Below are 15,930 nucleotides of genomic sequence, written 5' to 3' on the forward strand. Positions count from 1 at the left end.
TCAACCTCTGCACTTAATGCAAAACCCTGCCCCACACTGCTCGGCAGGATCGAAGAGCACCATACTACTCATCAAGTCTTTTGCTCTCCCAAGCGCTTAGTACAGTGCTCTGCACACAGTAAGTGCTCAATAGATACAATTGGTTAATTGATTCTGTCTAGAAGTCCCGTGATTTTGCCACTGGGGCACGCTGCTTCATTGCTGGTACTGGTCCTTGGGCAGATATGCTAGTGGGTGCTCTTGGGGAGCCTGAGTGAGCTTAGAGGGCTCTAAAGACTTCCTGTGTGGTATTGTGTTCTTCGGTCCCATGCAAGAAGTGTGGGATTAGGACCTGGCTTTGTGGATTTAAGGAACTGGCATTAGAGACTCTACTTTTCTCTTGGTGATGATGACAGTGATGGTCTTGACACCACCTTACATGGTATATTAGTTTGGCATCTTTTATCTTCTGAGATCAGGTATTTCCAGTGGACAGTAATTTAGAGGAGTGAGTAATGGATACAGTGATTAGGGCCCAGCATCCTATGGGAGCAATGGACCTCTTGTCTTCATCCTGCTTCCATTCCTAACTGCCTGGATGAGGTTCGGCTTCCAGACTGTAAGCTCACTGTGAGCAGGGAATGTGTCTGTTTATTGTTGTTTTGATCCCTCCCAATCGCTTAATACAGTTCTCTGCACACAGTAAGTGCTCAATAAATAAGATTGAGTGGCTGATTGCCACTGCACAGCCACTATGACTCTCCCATTCCCTCCAGGCTTCTGCTCTTTTATTACCCCCAATTTCCACCCTTAGATTGGAAGGTTGTTGAGAGAGTAAAATCCAGAAGGAGCAGGTAACCAAGCACCTTGTTTATTTTATTTTAAATTTCATTTTAAATATTGTAGCCATGAATACAGCTTTTATATTTTTTAAAAAAATCCACCAGCCCCCATTCTAGACTAGGAGAATAGGCTGGATGTGAGTGCTGCATGTCAAAGAAGCAGTAGTCTTGGATAGGAAATGGGATCCATGGCTTCTTCTACTTTAACAGCCTGAAATAGCTGTGAGTAACCAGAAGCCTGAACACTACAACCAGAGGAGGTAACTGGAAAGGATGTACAGTATTTATCTTATTCACTCAATATAGATACTTTTTCTTGGAGCATGTGTGACTGCAACATCCTTGTTAATAACACTTCACAGCCAAATCCAGAATAAAGGGCAGATATCCAAATAATATATGAAATGAGTGACATCTGGATACTTGTTAGAATGCAAGCTCTTCGTGGGTGGGGAATATGTTACTTATTTTTTTTGGACTTAGAACATTGTGTTGCACCCAGTGGCTGCTCAGTAAATACTATTACTACTACTGGTATAACAAAGAGACAATTTTGACCTGGTATATATACTTACATGAAGAGTTTATGAGAAGGAGCGTTGGCCTGGGAGTCAGAGGACCTGGGTTCTAATCCCAGCTCTATCACTTTCCTGCTGAGCGATCTTGAGCAGGTCACTTCTGTGTGCCTCAGCTCCCTCTTCAGTGAAATGAGGATTAAATACCTGTTTTCCCTCCTTAGACTGAGAGTCTCATGAGGGACAGGGCCTGTGTTCATCCCGATTATCTTATATTTACCCCAGCACTTGTTCTTTGGTTCCAAGCACATAATAAGTGCTTAACAAATACCACATTTAAGAAGCAGCATGGCATAGTGGATAGAACATGGGCCTGGGAGTCAGAAGGTCATGGGTTCTAATCAAGGCTCCGCCACTTGTCTGTTGTGTGACCTTGGGCAAATCACTTCACTTCTCTGTGCCTCAATTACCTAATCTGTAGAATGGGGATTGAGACTGTGAGCCCCACTTGGGACAGGAACACTGTGTTCAACATTCCTGACATGTAGTAAGCACTCAACAAATACTATTATTATTATTATTATTATTGTTATAAACTCCTGACCCTTGGATTCACGGCACATAATCAGTTCTCTTTCTTCATTCTTATTCATACTCTTCTCCAACTACACCCCGACTCACCCTCTTGTTCTGCTCAAGCTAAGCTAATCGCTTTTGTTTCTGCTGCCTCTGACCCCTTGTTCACAGCCTTCTTCATGTCTGGAAGCTCCTACTGCTTCATATCTACCAGACCACAGCTCTCCCCATATTCAAAGCCCTTCTGAAATTTCTTCCTTTCAAGAGTCCTTTCCTGATTAATTTTTAATCTTCTCCACTTTATATCCCCCAACTACTACCACAGCACTGCCAAGTATGCATTTAAGTGGTCATAGCCTGTAACACTTCCATATGTGACCATTACTTAAACATTCACTCTCCTATATATTCACTTTATTCTTCCTCTAATGGTGAATTATTGTAGTGTCTGTTTCCCCCGCTTCATTATAAGCTCCTTGAAGGCAGGATCATGATTACTAATTTTGCTGAACCCTAGGATGTGCTTACTACAGTGATCTGCACAAAATGGGCTGCAGAGTACGATGAAACAGCATGGCCTAATGAAAAGAGCACGGGCCTGGGAGTCAGAGGACCAGGGTTCTAATCCTGGCTCTGCCAATTACTTGCGGGGTGACCTTGGGCATATCACTTCTGTTTACCTCATTTGTAAAATGAGATTTAATTCCCCTCCCTTTAATTTAGGCTGTGAGCCCCATGTGGGACAGGGACTGTGTCCAACCTGATAAATTTTAAAGCACTCAATCACCTTTCCCTTTCCTACCTCACCTCACTACTCTTCTACTACAACCCAGGCTGCACACTTCACTCCTCTAATGCCATATACACACTGAACCTTTATCTTGTCTATCTCGGTGACAACCTCTTGCTCACATCCTTCCTCTGGCCTGGAACACTTTCCCTCTTTGTATGACAGACCATTACTCTCCCCACCTTCAAAGTCTTCTTGAAGGCCCATTTCTTCCAAGAGGCCTTCCCCAACTAAGCCCTTTTTCCCTTTTCTCCCACTCCCTCTACCTCTTCCTGATTTGCTCCCTTTATTCACCCCCACCCCTCAGCCCAACACCACTTATATACATATCTGTAATTTATTCTTTTATATCAATCTCTGTCTCCCCTTCTAGACTGTAAGCTTCTTGTGGGCAGAGAATATGTCTGTTATGTTGTTATATTGTACTCTCCCAAGATCTTAGTACAGTGCTCTGCACACAGTAAATGCTCAGAAAATATGATTGATCGATTGATTGTGTGACCTACCCCAGGACTTAGTGCAGTCCTTGACACATATTAAGTTCTTAGCAAATACCATTATTGTTTGTTTCCAATACTTTTATTTTGGATGCATGACATCTACAGCTTGTGTTTTCTAGGTGGAGAGATTGGTTTGGTCCCTTACTTCGACACGATTACCTTTGTGGTTTCTGATGATGAAGCTGGACCATATGTAAATGAATGTTGTTACAATGGACCTCTTCCTCCTCCTGTTCCACTTCATGATTCATTTCCAGTGTATGATCTCAATATCACTATCTACCCAGTGGACAACCAGCCTCCATCTATTGCAGTCGGTGAAAACCTTTCTCCTATTATAGCCATTAAGCTACTAATTCTTGTATATGGCTAGTTTATGAAGCCACCAGATATATTTGTTATTGACTAAAAATTTTAGGCCAGGAAGGATTTAATAAAAAATATCACTTCAGGAAATGTTTTTAAGTAACAAAAAAATACTGGTGAGACACTTTAATGACACATTCTTTTCAGTTTAGAAATAAATAATCCAAGTGCCTTCTTGTTTAGTGTTCTCTCTTTTACTCATATTCTGTTAGAACAGAATAATTACATGGGAGATACCTAGCTAAATATCTTATAATAAGGACAAAATTCAAGTATGGTTATGTTTCCCTGGATCACCCTGATATTCAGGGTGCAGACTTTGGGGATTCTGAAATGGAAAAAAGAGAGTGATCTCCAGGAAAGAGCCTGAGGGTCAAGCTTCACTCTCACTTCACCCACTGACATCACCGTAACAGCTGTGCCCTAGAAAGAAGATCTAACCCTTCTCACCACCAACTCAGCCTGAATCAATTTCTCCTGTCACCACAGCGACACATGGTTCTGCACATGAGCTAGTGGAGAGCTAATGGACCAGTCTACTCTTTTTTTACTCCCTAAAAATAAAATAAAATGGTGGTATTTGTTAAGCGCTTACTATGTGCAAAGCACTGTTCTAAGCCCTGGGGGATACAAAGTGATCAGGTTGTCCCACATGGGGCTCACAGTCTTAATCCCCATTTTACAGATGAGGGAACTGAGGCCCAGAGAAATTAAGTGAATTGCCCAAAGTCACACAGCTGGCTTCTCCTGGGATTATTACTCCCACCATTGCCACTGTCAGCCCTGTCCCCAGGGAGACCAGCCTGGTAGCTCTTCCTAAACCATTGCTGTATCCCTCTTCCTGTGACATCTCCTTCCTGCAACCACTGCTGTGTCAGCTCTTCTCCTTGGGAAGAGAGGTCTGATGACTCGGTCTTCTCCCTCCTATGGCAGCTGCTATTACAGGAAAATAAGCCCCACTTCTAGAGACCAGACAAACCCTTCCCTCTTTTCCCTCTGGCCATCTCCTAATTTCTTGCTCCCTCATGGGGAATACTTGTTCATTCATTCAATAGTATTTATTGAGCGCTTACTATGTGCAGAGCACTGTACTAAGCACTTGGGATGAACAAGTCGGCAACAGATAGAGACAGTCCCTGCCGTTTGACGGGCTTACAGTCTAATCGGGGGAGACGGACAGACAAGAACAATGGCAATAAACAGCGTCAAGGGGAAGAACATCTCGTAAAAACAATGGCAACTAAATAGAATCGAGGCGATGTACAATTCATTAACAAAATAAATAGGGTAACGAAAATATATACAGTTGAGCGGATGAGTACAGTGCTGTGGGGATGGGAAGGGAGAGGTGGAGGAGCAGAGGGAAAAGGGGAAAATGAGGCTTTAGCTGCGGAGAGGTAAAGGGGGGATGGCAGAGGGAGTAGAGGGGGAAGAGGAGCTCAGTCTGGGAACGCCTCTTGGAGGAGGTGATTTTTAAGTAGGGTTTTGAAGAGGGAAAGAGAATCAGTTTGGCGGAGGTGAGGAGGGAGGGCGTTCCAGGACCGCGGGAGGACGTGACCCAGGGGTCAACGGCGGGATAGGCGAGACCGAGGGACGGTGAGGAGGTGGGTGGCAGAGGAGCGGAGCGTGCGGGGTGGGCGGTAGAAAGAGAGAAGGGAGGAGAGGTAGGAAGGGGCAAGGTGATGGAGAGCCTTGAAGCCTAGAGTGAGGAGTTTTTGTTTGGAGCGGAGGTCGATAGGCAACCACTGGAGTTGTTTAAGAAGGGGAGTGACATGCCCAGATCGTTTCTGCAGGACTTGTGTGCGTGTCTGTGTTTGTGTGCTGTGTAGGCCTGAGAAACTGGTTTCTGGTTCCCCCCAGCACTTGTGTGTATATATATTTATATTAATTATGTGTATAAATCTATAATTTTATTTATATTGATGCTATTGATGCCTCTTTACTTGTTTTGATGCCTGTTTCCCCCTTCTAGACTGTGAGCCCTGTGGGCAGGGATTGTCTCTACCTGTTGCACTGAATTATACTTTCCAAGTGCTTAGTACAGTGCTCTGTACACAGTAAGTGCTCAAGAAATATGACTGAATGAAATGAATGACTGAACTGGTATGCTTGGGCTGTGCAGGAGGAGCTGCCCTTGTTCCCATTGCCTTGGCCCAGGTGAAACCAAACAATTCTCCTAGTTGGTGTGCACAGACATATAGATTGCTTTATTTCATTTTTAACAGGCTATCTCTCCAAAGGCATTTTGTATATGTTCCGTTTCTCAGAAATATATTTAAGCATGTGTATGCATGTTATTATAACTTGCAGCCTACTGCCCAAGCAGTGTTCTAAAAAAGGAAGCACTGTCCCAGCAAAATAATTAAGCACCAACACATGAACAAATGTTCATTATGAGCCATTATATAATAGCTCTCCTACAATTAACACTCCAAAAACTTGAGGTAATGGCTGATCTTGAGGAATACATCAACTAAAGGTTTTGGGGATTTATTTTTCTCCATTATATCACTTAGGTAAACAAGTGGAACTCCAAGCGAGGCGTGAGAATAACTCGAAAATAAATAAGAACACTTTACATTATAGATGCTTTTAAGATGTTGACTCATTTACAAGAAATCATACAACTCCTGCTAAATTGAATTAAATTCTAGGCATTATTTTTTCCTTAGACTTTCATTGTGAAGGGTGATTTCTTGTAATCTAAATGATCATTCCAATGCAATATGGGGGATTTGTAATTGAAATTTCAAATTCTGCCCTTCATCATTAGAAGATGGTGTCTCCAAGTTCCTAACCATTTTATTATCTGTGTGCAGGTACTGTGTTTGCTGTGGATGAAAGCTTCTCAGCTGCCATTACCATTAATCATTTACTTGTCACTGACCTTGACACTGAAGAGGATGACTTAGAGTTTGTTCTGGTTTCACCTCCTCAGTTTGGGTACATTGAAAATACACTACCGACCCCAGGTTTTGAGAAGAGCAATATAGGCATAAGCATAGGTAAGTACAGTTCTAGGTACAAAACCAACAATTATTATTCTTCATTTGTCATTTTGGATCTTGATTGCCAACACATGCTTACTTGTGACATCTGGTTGTAATTTGAGCTTTATTTATGGCCCTGTTTTCATCATATTTCCTTAACCTGTGCACATCCCGTACTTTTAAGTTTTCTCTGGGAACCAAAAGGTGTTTCATTCAAGGAAAAAATATTGTACAATATAAATGTAAGAATTCACTGTCCTTGGGTGGATCAGAGTTTAAATGACTTGAGATACCACATGTTCTCAATTTCAAACCTCTTTTTTAAAAAAACTGAACGTGTATGAGGAGAATCGACCAAAAAATGTGACCTTGAGTATCACAAGAAAGAAAGGGTTTCAAAACTTTAAAACCAAAAGGTAGTTTGATAGAGCCATAAGTTGATTTGATGTTTTTTTGAGCAACAATGTCCTTCTTTCATATGAACTTCATCCCCTGGTACAATGTAACAAACAGCAATCAAACCTAGCTGGGGTAAGTAGTCTTTGATTTTAGGAGTTGGATTTGGGGGCATGTATAGCCAAGACCTTAAAAACACTGGACCTAAGATGAGTTTAGGGTTATAAAAATTCACCAGGTACATATTTTGCAAATTATTAAGATTTCATCTCTAGGACTCAGGGTTTATATATTTTGAACTTAATAAAAGGTGCTCATACAGATGTATGATGCATTTCTTCGAAGAAGCAGACTTGATCGTGGCTCAGTGGAAAGAGCCTGGGTTTCGGAGTCAGAGGTCATGGGTTCGACTCCCGGCTCTGCCACTTGTCAGCCGTGTGACTGTGGGCAAGTCACTTAACTTCTCTGTGCCTCAGTTACCTCATCTGTAAAATGGGGATTGACTGTGAGCCTCACGTGGGACGACCTGATTACCCTTTATCTCCCCCAGCGCTTAGAACAGTGCTCTGCACATAGTAAGCGCTTAACAAATACCAACATTATTAAGGAGGTGGGCATTTCCTATTTATAATGCTGTTTGTTCTGTAAAATGGATTATTGACTCAAATGTTGAGAATCTAGAGATGCTTTTTTTGTAAGTAGTTCTCATCCTGTCTGTCATCTCTTGGAATGCTATAGCATCATTTCAGTGGAAACACATGAAGGCTTTGCACATAAACTATGTGCAGTCCAGGCATCTGAGGATAGAACCAACGTCAGACCAGTTTATGGTGTACGTCACGGATGGGAAACATCGTTCTTTGGAGACACCATTTTACGTTAAAATCAACCCGACAAATGATGAAGTTCCTGGCTTTGTAGCACGGAACATCACTGTAAGGAAGAAAGAAATATCTTGAGCTTCTATCTTTGATGTCTCATGTTCTGTCTCTTACTCTGTCCTTTGAGATCCATGCTCCACCCTTTTCGATTGCACATTCTTATGTTCATCGAACGCTTCAGACCTACTGGAAAAGTTAATCGTATACTGTACCCACATGGGAAGCACAGTGACTCCACGTTTGATGAAACCTATTTAAGAAATCATGTATGTAGAATACATGTGAACAGTGGCCATATGCATCCCTCTTTTCATATTTAGGGATCCATAGCAGTGATTGCATTTGCAATGGGCACAGTGGCCTTGGGTGTAAAAGAGCATTTTTCACCCACAGGTGAGGCACCTGAGGCAGGGAGGAGGGCAAGAGTTGGCCAGGTTCAGAGGTGGAAATGTCTGGGAGTAGAGGTGTATCCTCTCCCCTTCCCTTTCCTGCTCTTCCAACGCATCTGGAGGTGAAAGTTTCCGTAACCACAGGGGAAGGAAGCAACAGAAACAGGGTTATACAAAAGGCACCAAATGGCCTAGACATGGCCCTCACATCTTTGCTTGTACATCTGATTAACAAACATCTTTTTACAGAATTATTTTTTAAAAATCAGTTCTATTTTAGTTGCACTTAATGTCTAGCCATGGCTGTCTCGTGTCGCCTTATTTCTGACCATTCTCTTTTTGGAGTAATGTCTACTTATTTTATTGACCAAAGCAAGTTAGGACTACAGTTCGTACCACGGGACCAACATCTTTAAGGTAAAGCCAGAGGGACTCAAGACTTTATCCTGTTTCAAGATCTATAGCAAAATTCCAATGCTAAGCTCTTTATTGCTGGAAACAATGCAAGAAACACTTTTGACTTTTCAACCTGCCCCATCCTCTCTGGACTTTTACAGCCAAGGCTTATAGAGAGTCACTCTGGGAATCTGTGCGATTCACTTTCCTTTTCTCATTTGGGTGGGTTGCCGGCTTTTTTGAAGAGCCTAACGGGGGGTTGGAAGGATTCTGTGGGAATCAGGACAAGAGACTCAACTGGTTTCTCATTCCACTCCTACCCCTTCTGCCTGGCACAGTGGCTCCTAATAGCACACTTACATCAGACCTGAGCCCTGCTGAAGTGCTGGGCCCCCTTTCCAGGCTTTGGTTGAAACCCCTCTTTCTACCTCTGCATGTTGACAATGAAAGCTCTGGAGAGTTAATCTGTATGGAAAACTGCAGTCACTTTTAAGTCGGTCACTTATCCCACAGGCCTGCCTTTAGGTTTCATATAAAAAAACTAACTTTTTATCTTTGAAAAATTAACTTCTCTTTGCCTATGAAGTTGTTCTGGCCAAGACATTTTATAAAGTTAGTTTATCTTGAGTTTTGTTTTTTATGGTTTGGTGATGAGCATGGTCACCCAAGAGGCAGGAGTATTGACTGTCTTCCAAAATTCTGAAATGACTTGCCTTATAATGAATGACATCCAAACATAAGTGCTAATTCCATGGGAGCAGTGGGGACCAATGCCCCTCCGGGTTTGAGACTGTGGAGGTGAGGCTATCCTACCATTGATTGATAGCTGTGCACCTTCCAGGTCTCTGAGAAGGTTGAAAGCTTCTGTCCAGGGCTGAAGAGACCCCACATCAGTCTTTTTGAAGCTTATTTGCCACTCCCTAGCTCCATCCTTCTTGCAACCCCCCTAAAAACCCTGCTCCTTTTTCTACCTAGAAATCCAAATCAAAACTGGACACCTATGATGGCTAGTCACATATGTTCTCTGAAAGCTGGATTCCCATCCAAAAAATCACATTGTCTTGCATTTATGTCACATTTTTCTTTCAAAGAGACCAGTGAATATTTACTCTGCACATATGAATCCCAGAGTAATTGTACTAACCAACAGAGCCTCCCTTTAAACAATTATGATTACTTCTATTTTGCAAACAGAGAAATTCTTGTTAAATTCACTTGTGCCTTATTGTGCCTTATTTGTGGAAGAACTAGTGAGAGATATGGGAATTTGTCTAGGTCTCTAAAATAGTTTAAGTTTTGGGTATTTTAAGATCCTTGAGGAAAAATGCCAGTTCTCAATTTATACACTTTAACAACTGTAATTGGTACATTGTGATGAAGTGGAATACTACTCCAAAATAGTTTTCTTGAAGTAGATGGCAGGAAAGTAATAGACACAGTTTTCTCTTCAGTGTTTCATGTGTGAATTCACCAGCCGAATTAAAGGCAGGACCTGTAAAGGGGATCAGTTCTCAATCCAAGACCACTACTAACATTTTAAAAGGATCTAAGTTTTTGCCTTTGATCTTGTTACACAAAAAGATGTGATTTGTGACATTTCAGGCTAGGCAGGACTGTATTTTAGTTGGAGTCCACCCTGCAAAATATGAGGCTAATTTGTGTTATCAAATTGTGTAGCTCATACTGTAAGTATAATAGAACAGCAAACAACATACATATACGCCATCCCTCATTTATACAGCAGCCTTTCATGTCCACCATATCAAATCCACTTAGTAAATTCAGGGCCTTGGAAGCAAGTGAGGGTATAGATTATGGCACACTTACTATATGTGGAGGACTGCGGTTGATAGAGTACAATTAGATCAGATGAATAGGAAGTAGTTCCTGTCCCACATGTGGCTCTGTCTAAAAAAAGTGGCTCAGTAAATTAAACTGTAGATTGGATGTCTGACCTTTGATCTGCTTTGTAACTACAGGCAAACCAAAAATCCTCTTAGTTCTTTAGTTTCTTCATCTATCAAATTGCAATGGTATTACCCATCCATTTTGAGCACCTTGGGAATGTTAGGTAAGTTATTGAAATAAATCTAGGGCCCTCTGGTGAGAGAGAGCCTGCCTCAGGGAAGTCTGTGGGAGGAAACACAACTGTGAGGAGCCTGGATCCGACAGCTTTCTCTTGGTCCTCATGCTGACCCTCTGCTCCTACTCCCTAAAACTTCCCTGGACTGTCCTCTCACCAACCCTTTTAGAGCTCTTTGGGAGAGGCTGCAGGTCAGATGCTCATTGGTCATAGGCTCATGATGCTTGGCAGGAGTTTCAAACAAATAACATTACTGTATTCATAGAGCGGAGTATGGGTATTGAGCTTTGTTAACCTCAAAATAAAGCTGCAGAAAAATATTTTAATTGTTTCACCCCCAAATCACAAAGATTTCTGTATGAGGATCTACGCAAGCAAAACTGATTCCTAAAAGAGAAGCAGCATGACCTAATGGAACGATCACGGGACTGAGAGTCTGAGAAATTGGGTTCTATGCTGACTCTGCCAATTGATGGGTGTGACCTCGAGCAAACCACTTCTCTGTGCCTCAGTTTCATCATCTGAAAAATGGGATTCTGTACACATTCTCCCTTCTATTTGGACTGCGAGCCCCATGTGGGACAGAGACTCTGTCTGACTTGATTATCTTGTATCTACTCCAGGGTTTAGTACAGGGCTTGGTATAGTAAAATGCTTAACAAATACCACTATTATTATTATTATTACTAAAAGATGAGATCCTGTTTTATGGTGGTTTTTTTTCTCTGTTGAAAGCCACCTTTTCTCCCAGGACAACTGACATTTTCTGGCAATTTTCTTTTTGTTCACTGTGCTGATGTAGGTGGTTGAGGGCCAGATGAAGGAACTCGATCCTTCCATCATCAATGCAGTTGATCTCGATATTCCCCAGGACCGCTTAATGTTCACAATCACCCAACAGCCACAGCATGGAATTCTTGTTGATGGGGTGTTTGGCAACGATGTCACCTTCTATAAACAATTAATTAATATGCACCAGAATCCCAAATTTCCTCTGCATGACTTCTCCATGGATCTTCTCAAGAGTGGTATGTAGCATTCCTCTTGCATTTAATAATTAATATCAGGAGTGGGGAAAAGTAAGCAACATTAATTTCCTACCTTAATTTATTCTGAAGATCTAGCTGGATTATCCTAGAAAATACTGAAAATAACCTAACAAATTCAATAGAGGAGCATTTAGATCTTGGGGTCAGTTTGCATTTTTCTAACTGTATGAGAATCTCTCCAGGAGTATGTTCTTTGAACTAATCTGATTCCAACAAACATTCCAAGCTTCCTCTGAGTTCTCTCTGAATACAGAACAGAAACCTTCACCCTGTAGAGGGATAAAAAGAAAAGTCGGAAGATTCTTTGAAAATCTAATATAGCTCTTTAAAATCTATTTTGATGATCATATTATAAATCTTGGGCATTTTAGTGCTTTTTTCATTCACGTCACCTTTTTTTCCTTTTTGGTGCTCTGGGAAATGGTGAGAAGCAGCGTGGCTTAGTGGAAAGAGTGCGGGCTTGGGAGTAAGAGGTCACGGGTTTGAATCCCGGCTCTGCCACTTGTCAGCTGACTGTGGGCAAGTCACTTAACTTCTCTGGGCCTCAGTTCCCTCATCTGTAAAATGGGGACTAAGACTGTGAGCCCCATGTGGGACAACCTGATTATCCTGTATCTACCCCAGCGCTTAGAACAGTGCTCTGAACATAGTAAGCGTTTAACAAATACCAACATTATTAAATGTAGAGTAAATTTAGGAAAGATGTCGAAGTTACTTAAATGACTTGAGTAACCATATCTCTCCACAGCATACAATTAATTGTTAATTAGCTCTTTGGTTAAGTGAGAAAACAAGAAAGTAGTTCCAAATGTTTAAAAAAATACTTGCCGTTTTTCCCATTTTCTACTCTGTCTTCTCCCCCCACATCCGGCCCCCAGAACCCAAACCCAAACCCAAACAATACTTGTGGAAAATGTTCAAGAAAATAGCATGTGTTTTAATGATCAACTTCTACAATTAGAGTTGCCTCAGCGATTTGGGTATCTTGATTTGTTTAGTCTTTATCCTTTCCTTTTTCAAGAAACTACATTTTCCCCACAGAGTTTCTTCAGCCAGGAAGAGTGACAAATCACTGCACACATGCCAATCCAAACAGGAATTGATGTTTCTGCTGGTTTGGAGGCTTTTCTCTAAGACCAGCGGTGTCTCCATATATTATGGTTCCATTTCCTCCTCAGGGCTCTACAAGGGCAACCTTTGCAGAGAGATGGAATTTGGGATTTCACCTGTAATGCCTATGATGACAGAGCTAAGTCCATGATAATGTTTTGCAAGTTGGACCCTATATGTTTCATTTGATAATTTTCCTTTCAATGTGATGACATGGAAAAGGGAAATATGATAGTCCCAAATTGAGCTCTATAGCTTGCCTCAGTTTTAAGTGACAAAACAAGTTTTGTTTCATTTAATGCCACTGAACAAAGCTTTGCTATGGAAATCCACATAATTAAAGTCTCATGAGCTGTCATCATGATGACGTCTTGGAGACTCTAGAGCTGGATTAATGAACTGCCACTGATATGTAGACATGTCCTAAACTAGCAGAGACAAGCTGCCTGGGACATGTAGTAGAGACAAAGGGTAGGTTTTCCCAGTTAAAAGATGGTGGAGAATTGGGTAATTATTTGGGAATTTAATCTAGGTAGACTGAATAATTCTATCTAAAACACACCACCCTACTTTAGGCCTTAATTACTCAGATTGGCTGTGTACCTGAGTAAAATTAACAAGGTAACTGAAAAATCTCCACTTCACTTGTACAGTGAAAGTCCAGTGAAAGAGAAATGCAGTGAAGAGAGTTTTGAAGAAGACATTTCCTTTCTTTCTTTCTCTCCCAGGAATGAAGTTGATGTACATACATGATGACTCTGAAAATCTCGAGGATAGTTTCACAATTCAGTTGTCAGATGGGAAACATAAAATCCTGAAAAGCATTTCGGTAAAGGTCATGCCAGTTAATGATGAGAAACCAGTGTTGAACAAGTAAGCCACCTATTCTTTGTCTGTATATTCAGATTATAAGATACCAGGACAATCATTAGGACTCTGAGTGCCCTTTATACACAGTGGTACAGTACTTGATAGTGGTTGATTATGTTAACCAGTAGCCGCCAAGAATCAATGATGATCAGGGTTATTCTGAAATAAATAGAGATCAGATTGTGCTGGCCAGGAAAGTCCTTACTGAGCCTACCCTTTGGTCAGGATGGATAGATTGAACAAACACATCAGAAGTAAGAGCCTGTTAGATTAAGTTCTGAAGCTCTTGCTTATGATTGTTCATTCGAACAATTTTCACAATGTATAGGTCACATACCTATTAATTGTAAATCCTAGACCCCCTAGCTCATTATTTCAAAACAAATCTGGTTTTAGTGCACCCTCTGCTGGTAAATGCACGGACAGCTCACTTAGACCTTTTTATTTTTCTCATTTCTTTTCCCCCCTCATACACCACTTTATTCATTCAATAGTATTTATTGAGCGCTTACTATGTGCAGAGCACTGTACTAAGTGCTTGGGATGAACAAGTCGGCAACAGATAGAGACAGTCCCTGCCGTTTGACGGGCTTACAGTCTAATCGGGGGAGATGGACAGACAAGAACAATGGCAATAAATAGAGTCAAGGGGAAGAACATCTCGTAAAAACAATGGCAACTAAATAGAATCAAGGCGATGTACAATTCATTAACAAAATAAATAGGGTAATGGAAATATATACAGTTGAGCGGACGAGTACAGTGCTGTGGGGATGGGAAGGGAGAGGTGGAGGAGCAGAGGGAAAAGGGGAAAAAGAGGGTTTAGCTGCGGAGAGGTAAAGGGGGGTGGCAGAGGGAGTAGAGGGAGAAGAGGAGCTCAGTCTGGGAAGGCCTCTTGGAGGAGGTGAGTTTTAAGTAGGGTTTTGAAGAGGGGAAGAGAATCAGTTTGGCGGAGGTGAGGAGGGAGGGCGTTCCAGGACCGCGGGAGGACGTGGCCCAGGGGTCGACGGTGGATAGGCGAGACCGAGGGACGGTGAGGAGGTGGGTGGCAGAGGAGCGGAGTGTGCGGGGTGGGTGGTAGAAAGAGAGAAGGGAGGAGAGGTAGGGAGGGGCAAGGTGATGGAGAGCCTTGAAGCCTAGAGTGAGGAGTTTTTGTTTGGAGCGGAGGTTGATAGGCAACCACTGGAGGTGTTTAAGAAGGGGAGTGACATGCCCAGATCGTTTCTGCAGGAAGATGAGCCGGGCAGCGGAGTGAAGAATAGACTGGAGCGGGGCGAGAGAGGAGGAAGGGAGGTCAGAGAGAAGGCTGACACAGTAGTCTAGCCGGGATATAACGAGAGCCCGTAGCAGTGAGGTAGCCGTTTGGGTGGAGAGGAAAGGGCGGATCTTGGCGCTATTGTAGAGGTGAAACCGGCAGGTCTTGGTAACAGATAGGATGTGTGGGGTAAACGAGAGAGACGAGTCAAGGATGACACGGAGATTGCGGGCCCTAGAGACGGGAAGGATGGTCGTGCCATCCACGGTGATAGAGAAGTCTGGGAGAGGACCGGGTTTGGGAGGGAAGATGAGGAGCTCAGTCTTGCTCATGTTGAGTTTTAGGTGGCGGGCCGACATCCAGGTGGAGACGTCCTGGAGGCAGGAGGAGATGCGAGCCTGAAGGGAGGGGGAGAGGACAGGGGCGGAGATGTAGATCTGCGTGTCATCTGCGTAGAGATGGTAGTCAAAGCCGTGAGAGCGAATGAGTTCACCGAGGGAGTGAGTGTAAATGGAGAACAGAAGAGGGCCAAGAACTGACCCTTGAGGAACTCCAACAGTTAAAGGATGGGAGAGGGAGGAGGCGCCAGCGAAGGAGACTGAGAATGACCGGCCAGAGAGGTAAGAGGAGAACCAGGAGAGGACGGAGTCCGTGAAGCCAAGGTGAGATAAGGTATGGAGGAGGAGGGGATGGTCGACAGTGTCAAAGGCAGCAGAGAGGTCAAGGAGGATTAGAATAGAGAGAAAAACTACCTCTCCCATGGTACCACGTTGGTTTTGGCAAATGTCTTACTCTATCACTGGAATGGCATTGTGTAACAACAGCAAGGTCCTCCAGTACCATTCCGAGACTTAAAGAACGTAGACTGAAAACCATGGGAGAGGAAAAGACTTCATTCTCTCCCCTGGCTAGAAGTTGTGATTTTGATGCCAGATCACTTCCA

The 15,930-nt window shown here is 42.6% G+C and overlaps 1 protein-coding gene across 9 annotated transcripts in view; it reads left to right on the plus strand.

Moving 5' to 3' along the window:
• Nucleotides 1–15,930, plus strand: part of FREM1 (FRAS1 related extracellular matrix 1) — a 157,972-nt gene that overhangs the window by 90,475 nt on the left and 51,567 nt on the right. For 7 of the 9 annotated variants that reach the window (XR_003756015.2, XM_029055735.2, XM_029055733.2 and 4 more), the window contains exons 17-21: nt 3,322–3,519; nt 6,388–6,573; nt 7,693–7,889; nt 11,506–11,731; nt 13,591–13,735. Coding sequence is in view for 8 of the 9 variants with exons in the window: in XM_029055735.2 (XP_028911568.1) it covers nt 3,322–3,519; nt 6,388–6,573; nt 7,693–7,889; nt 11,506–11,731; nt 13,591–13,735 (952 nt within the window). In the remaining variant the exon portion in view is untranslated. Of the gene's footprint in view, nt 1–3,307; nt 3,520–6,387; nt 6,574–7,692; nt 7,890–11,505; nt 11,732–13,590; nt 13,736–15,930 lie in introns of those variants that run through there. The other 2 variants (XM_039910812.1, XM_039910813.1) reach the window with 2 other exon arrangements.

This window comes from Ornithorhynchus anatinus, chromosome X5 (assembly GCF_004115215.2).
Source record: "Ornithorhynchus anatinus isolate Pmale09 chromosome X5, mOrnAna1.pri.v4, whole genome shotgun sequence".
In the NCBI taxonomy this organism is placed as follows: Eukaryota; Metazoa; Chordata; class Mammalia; order Monotremata; family Ornithorhynchidae; genus Ornithorhynchus; species Ornithorhynchus anatinus.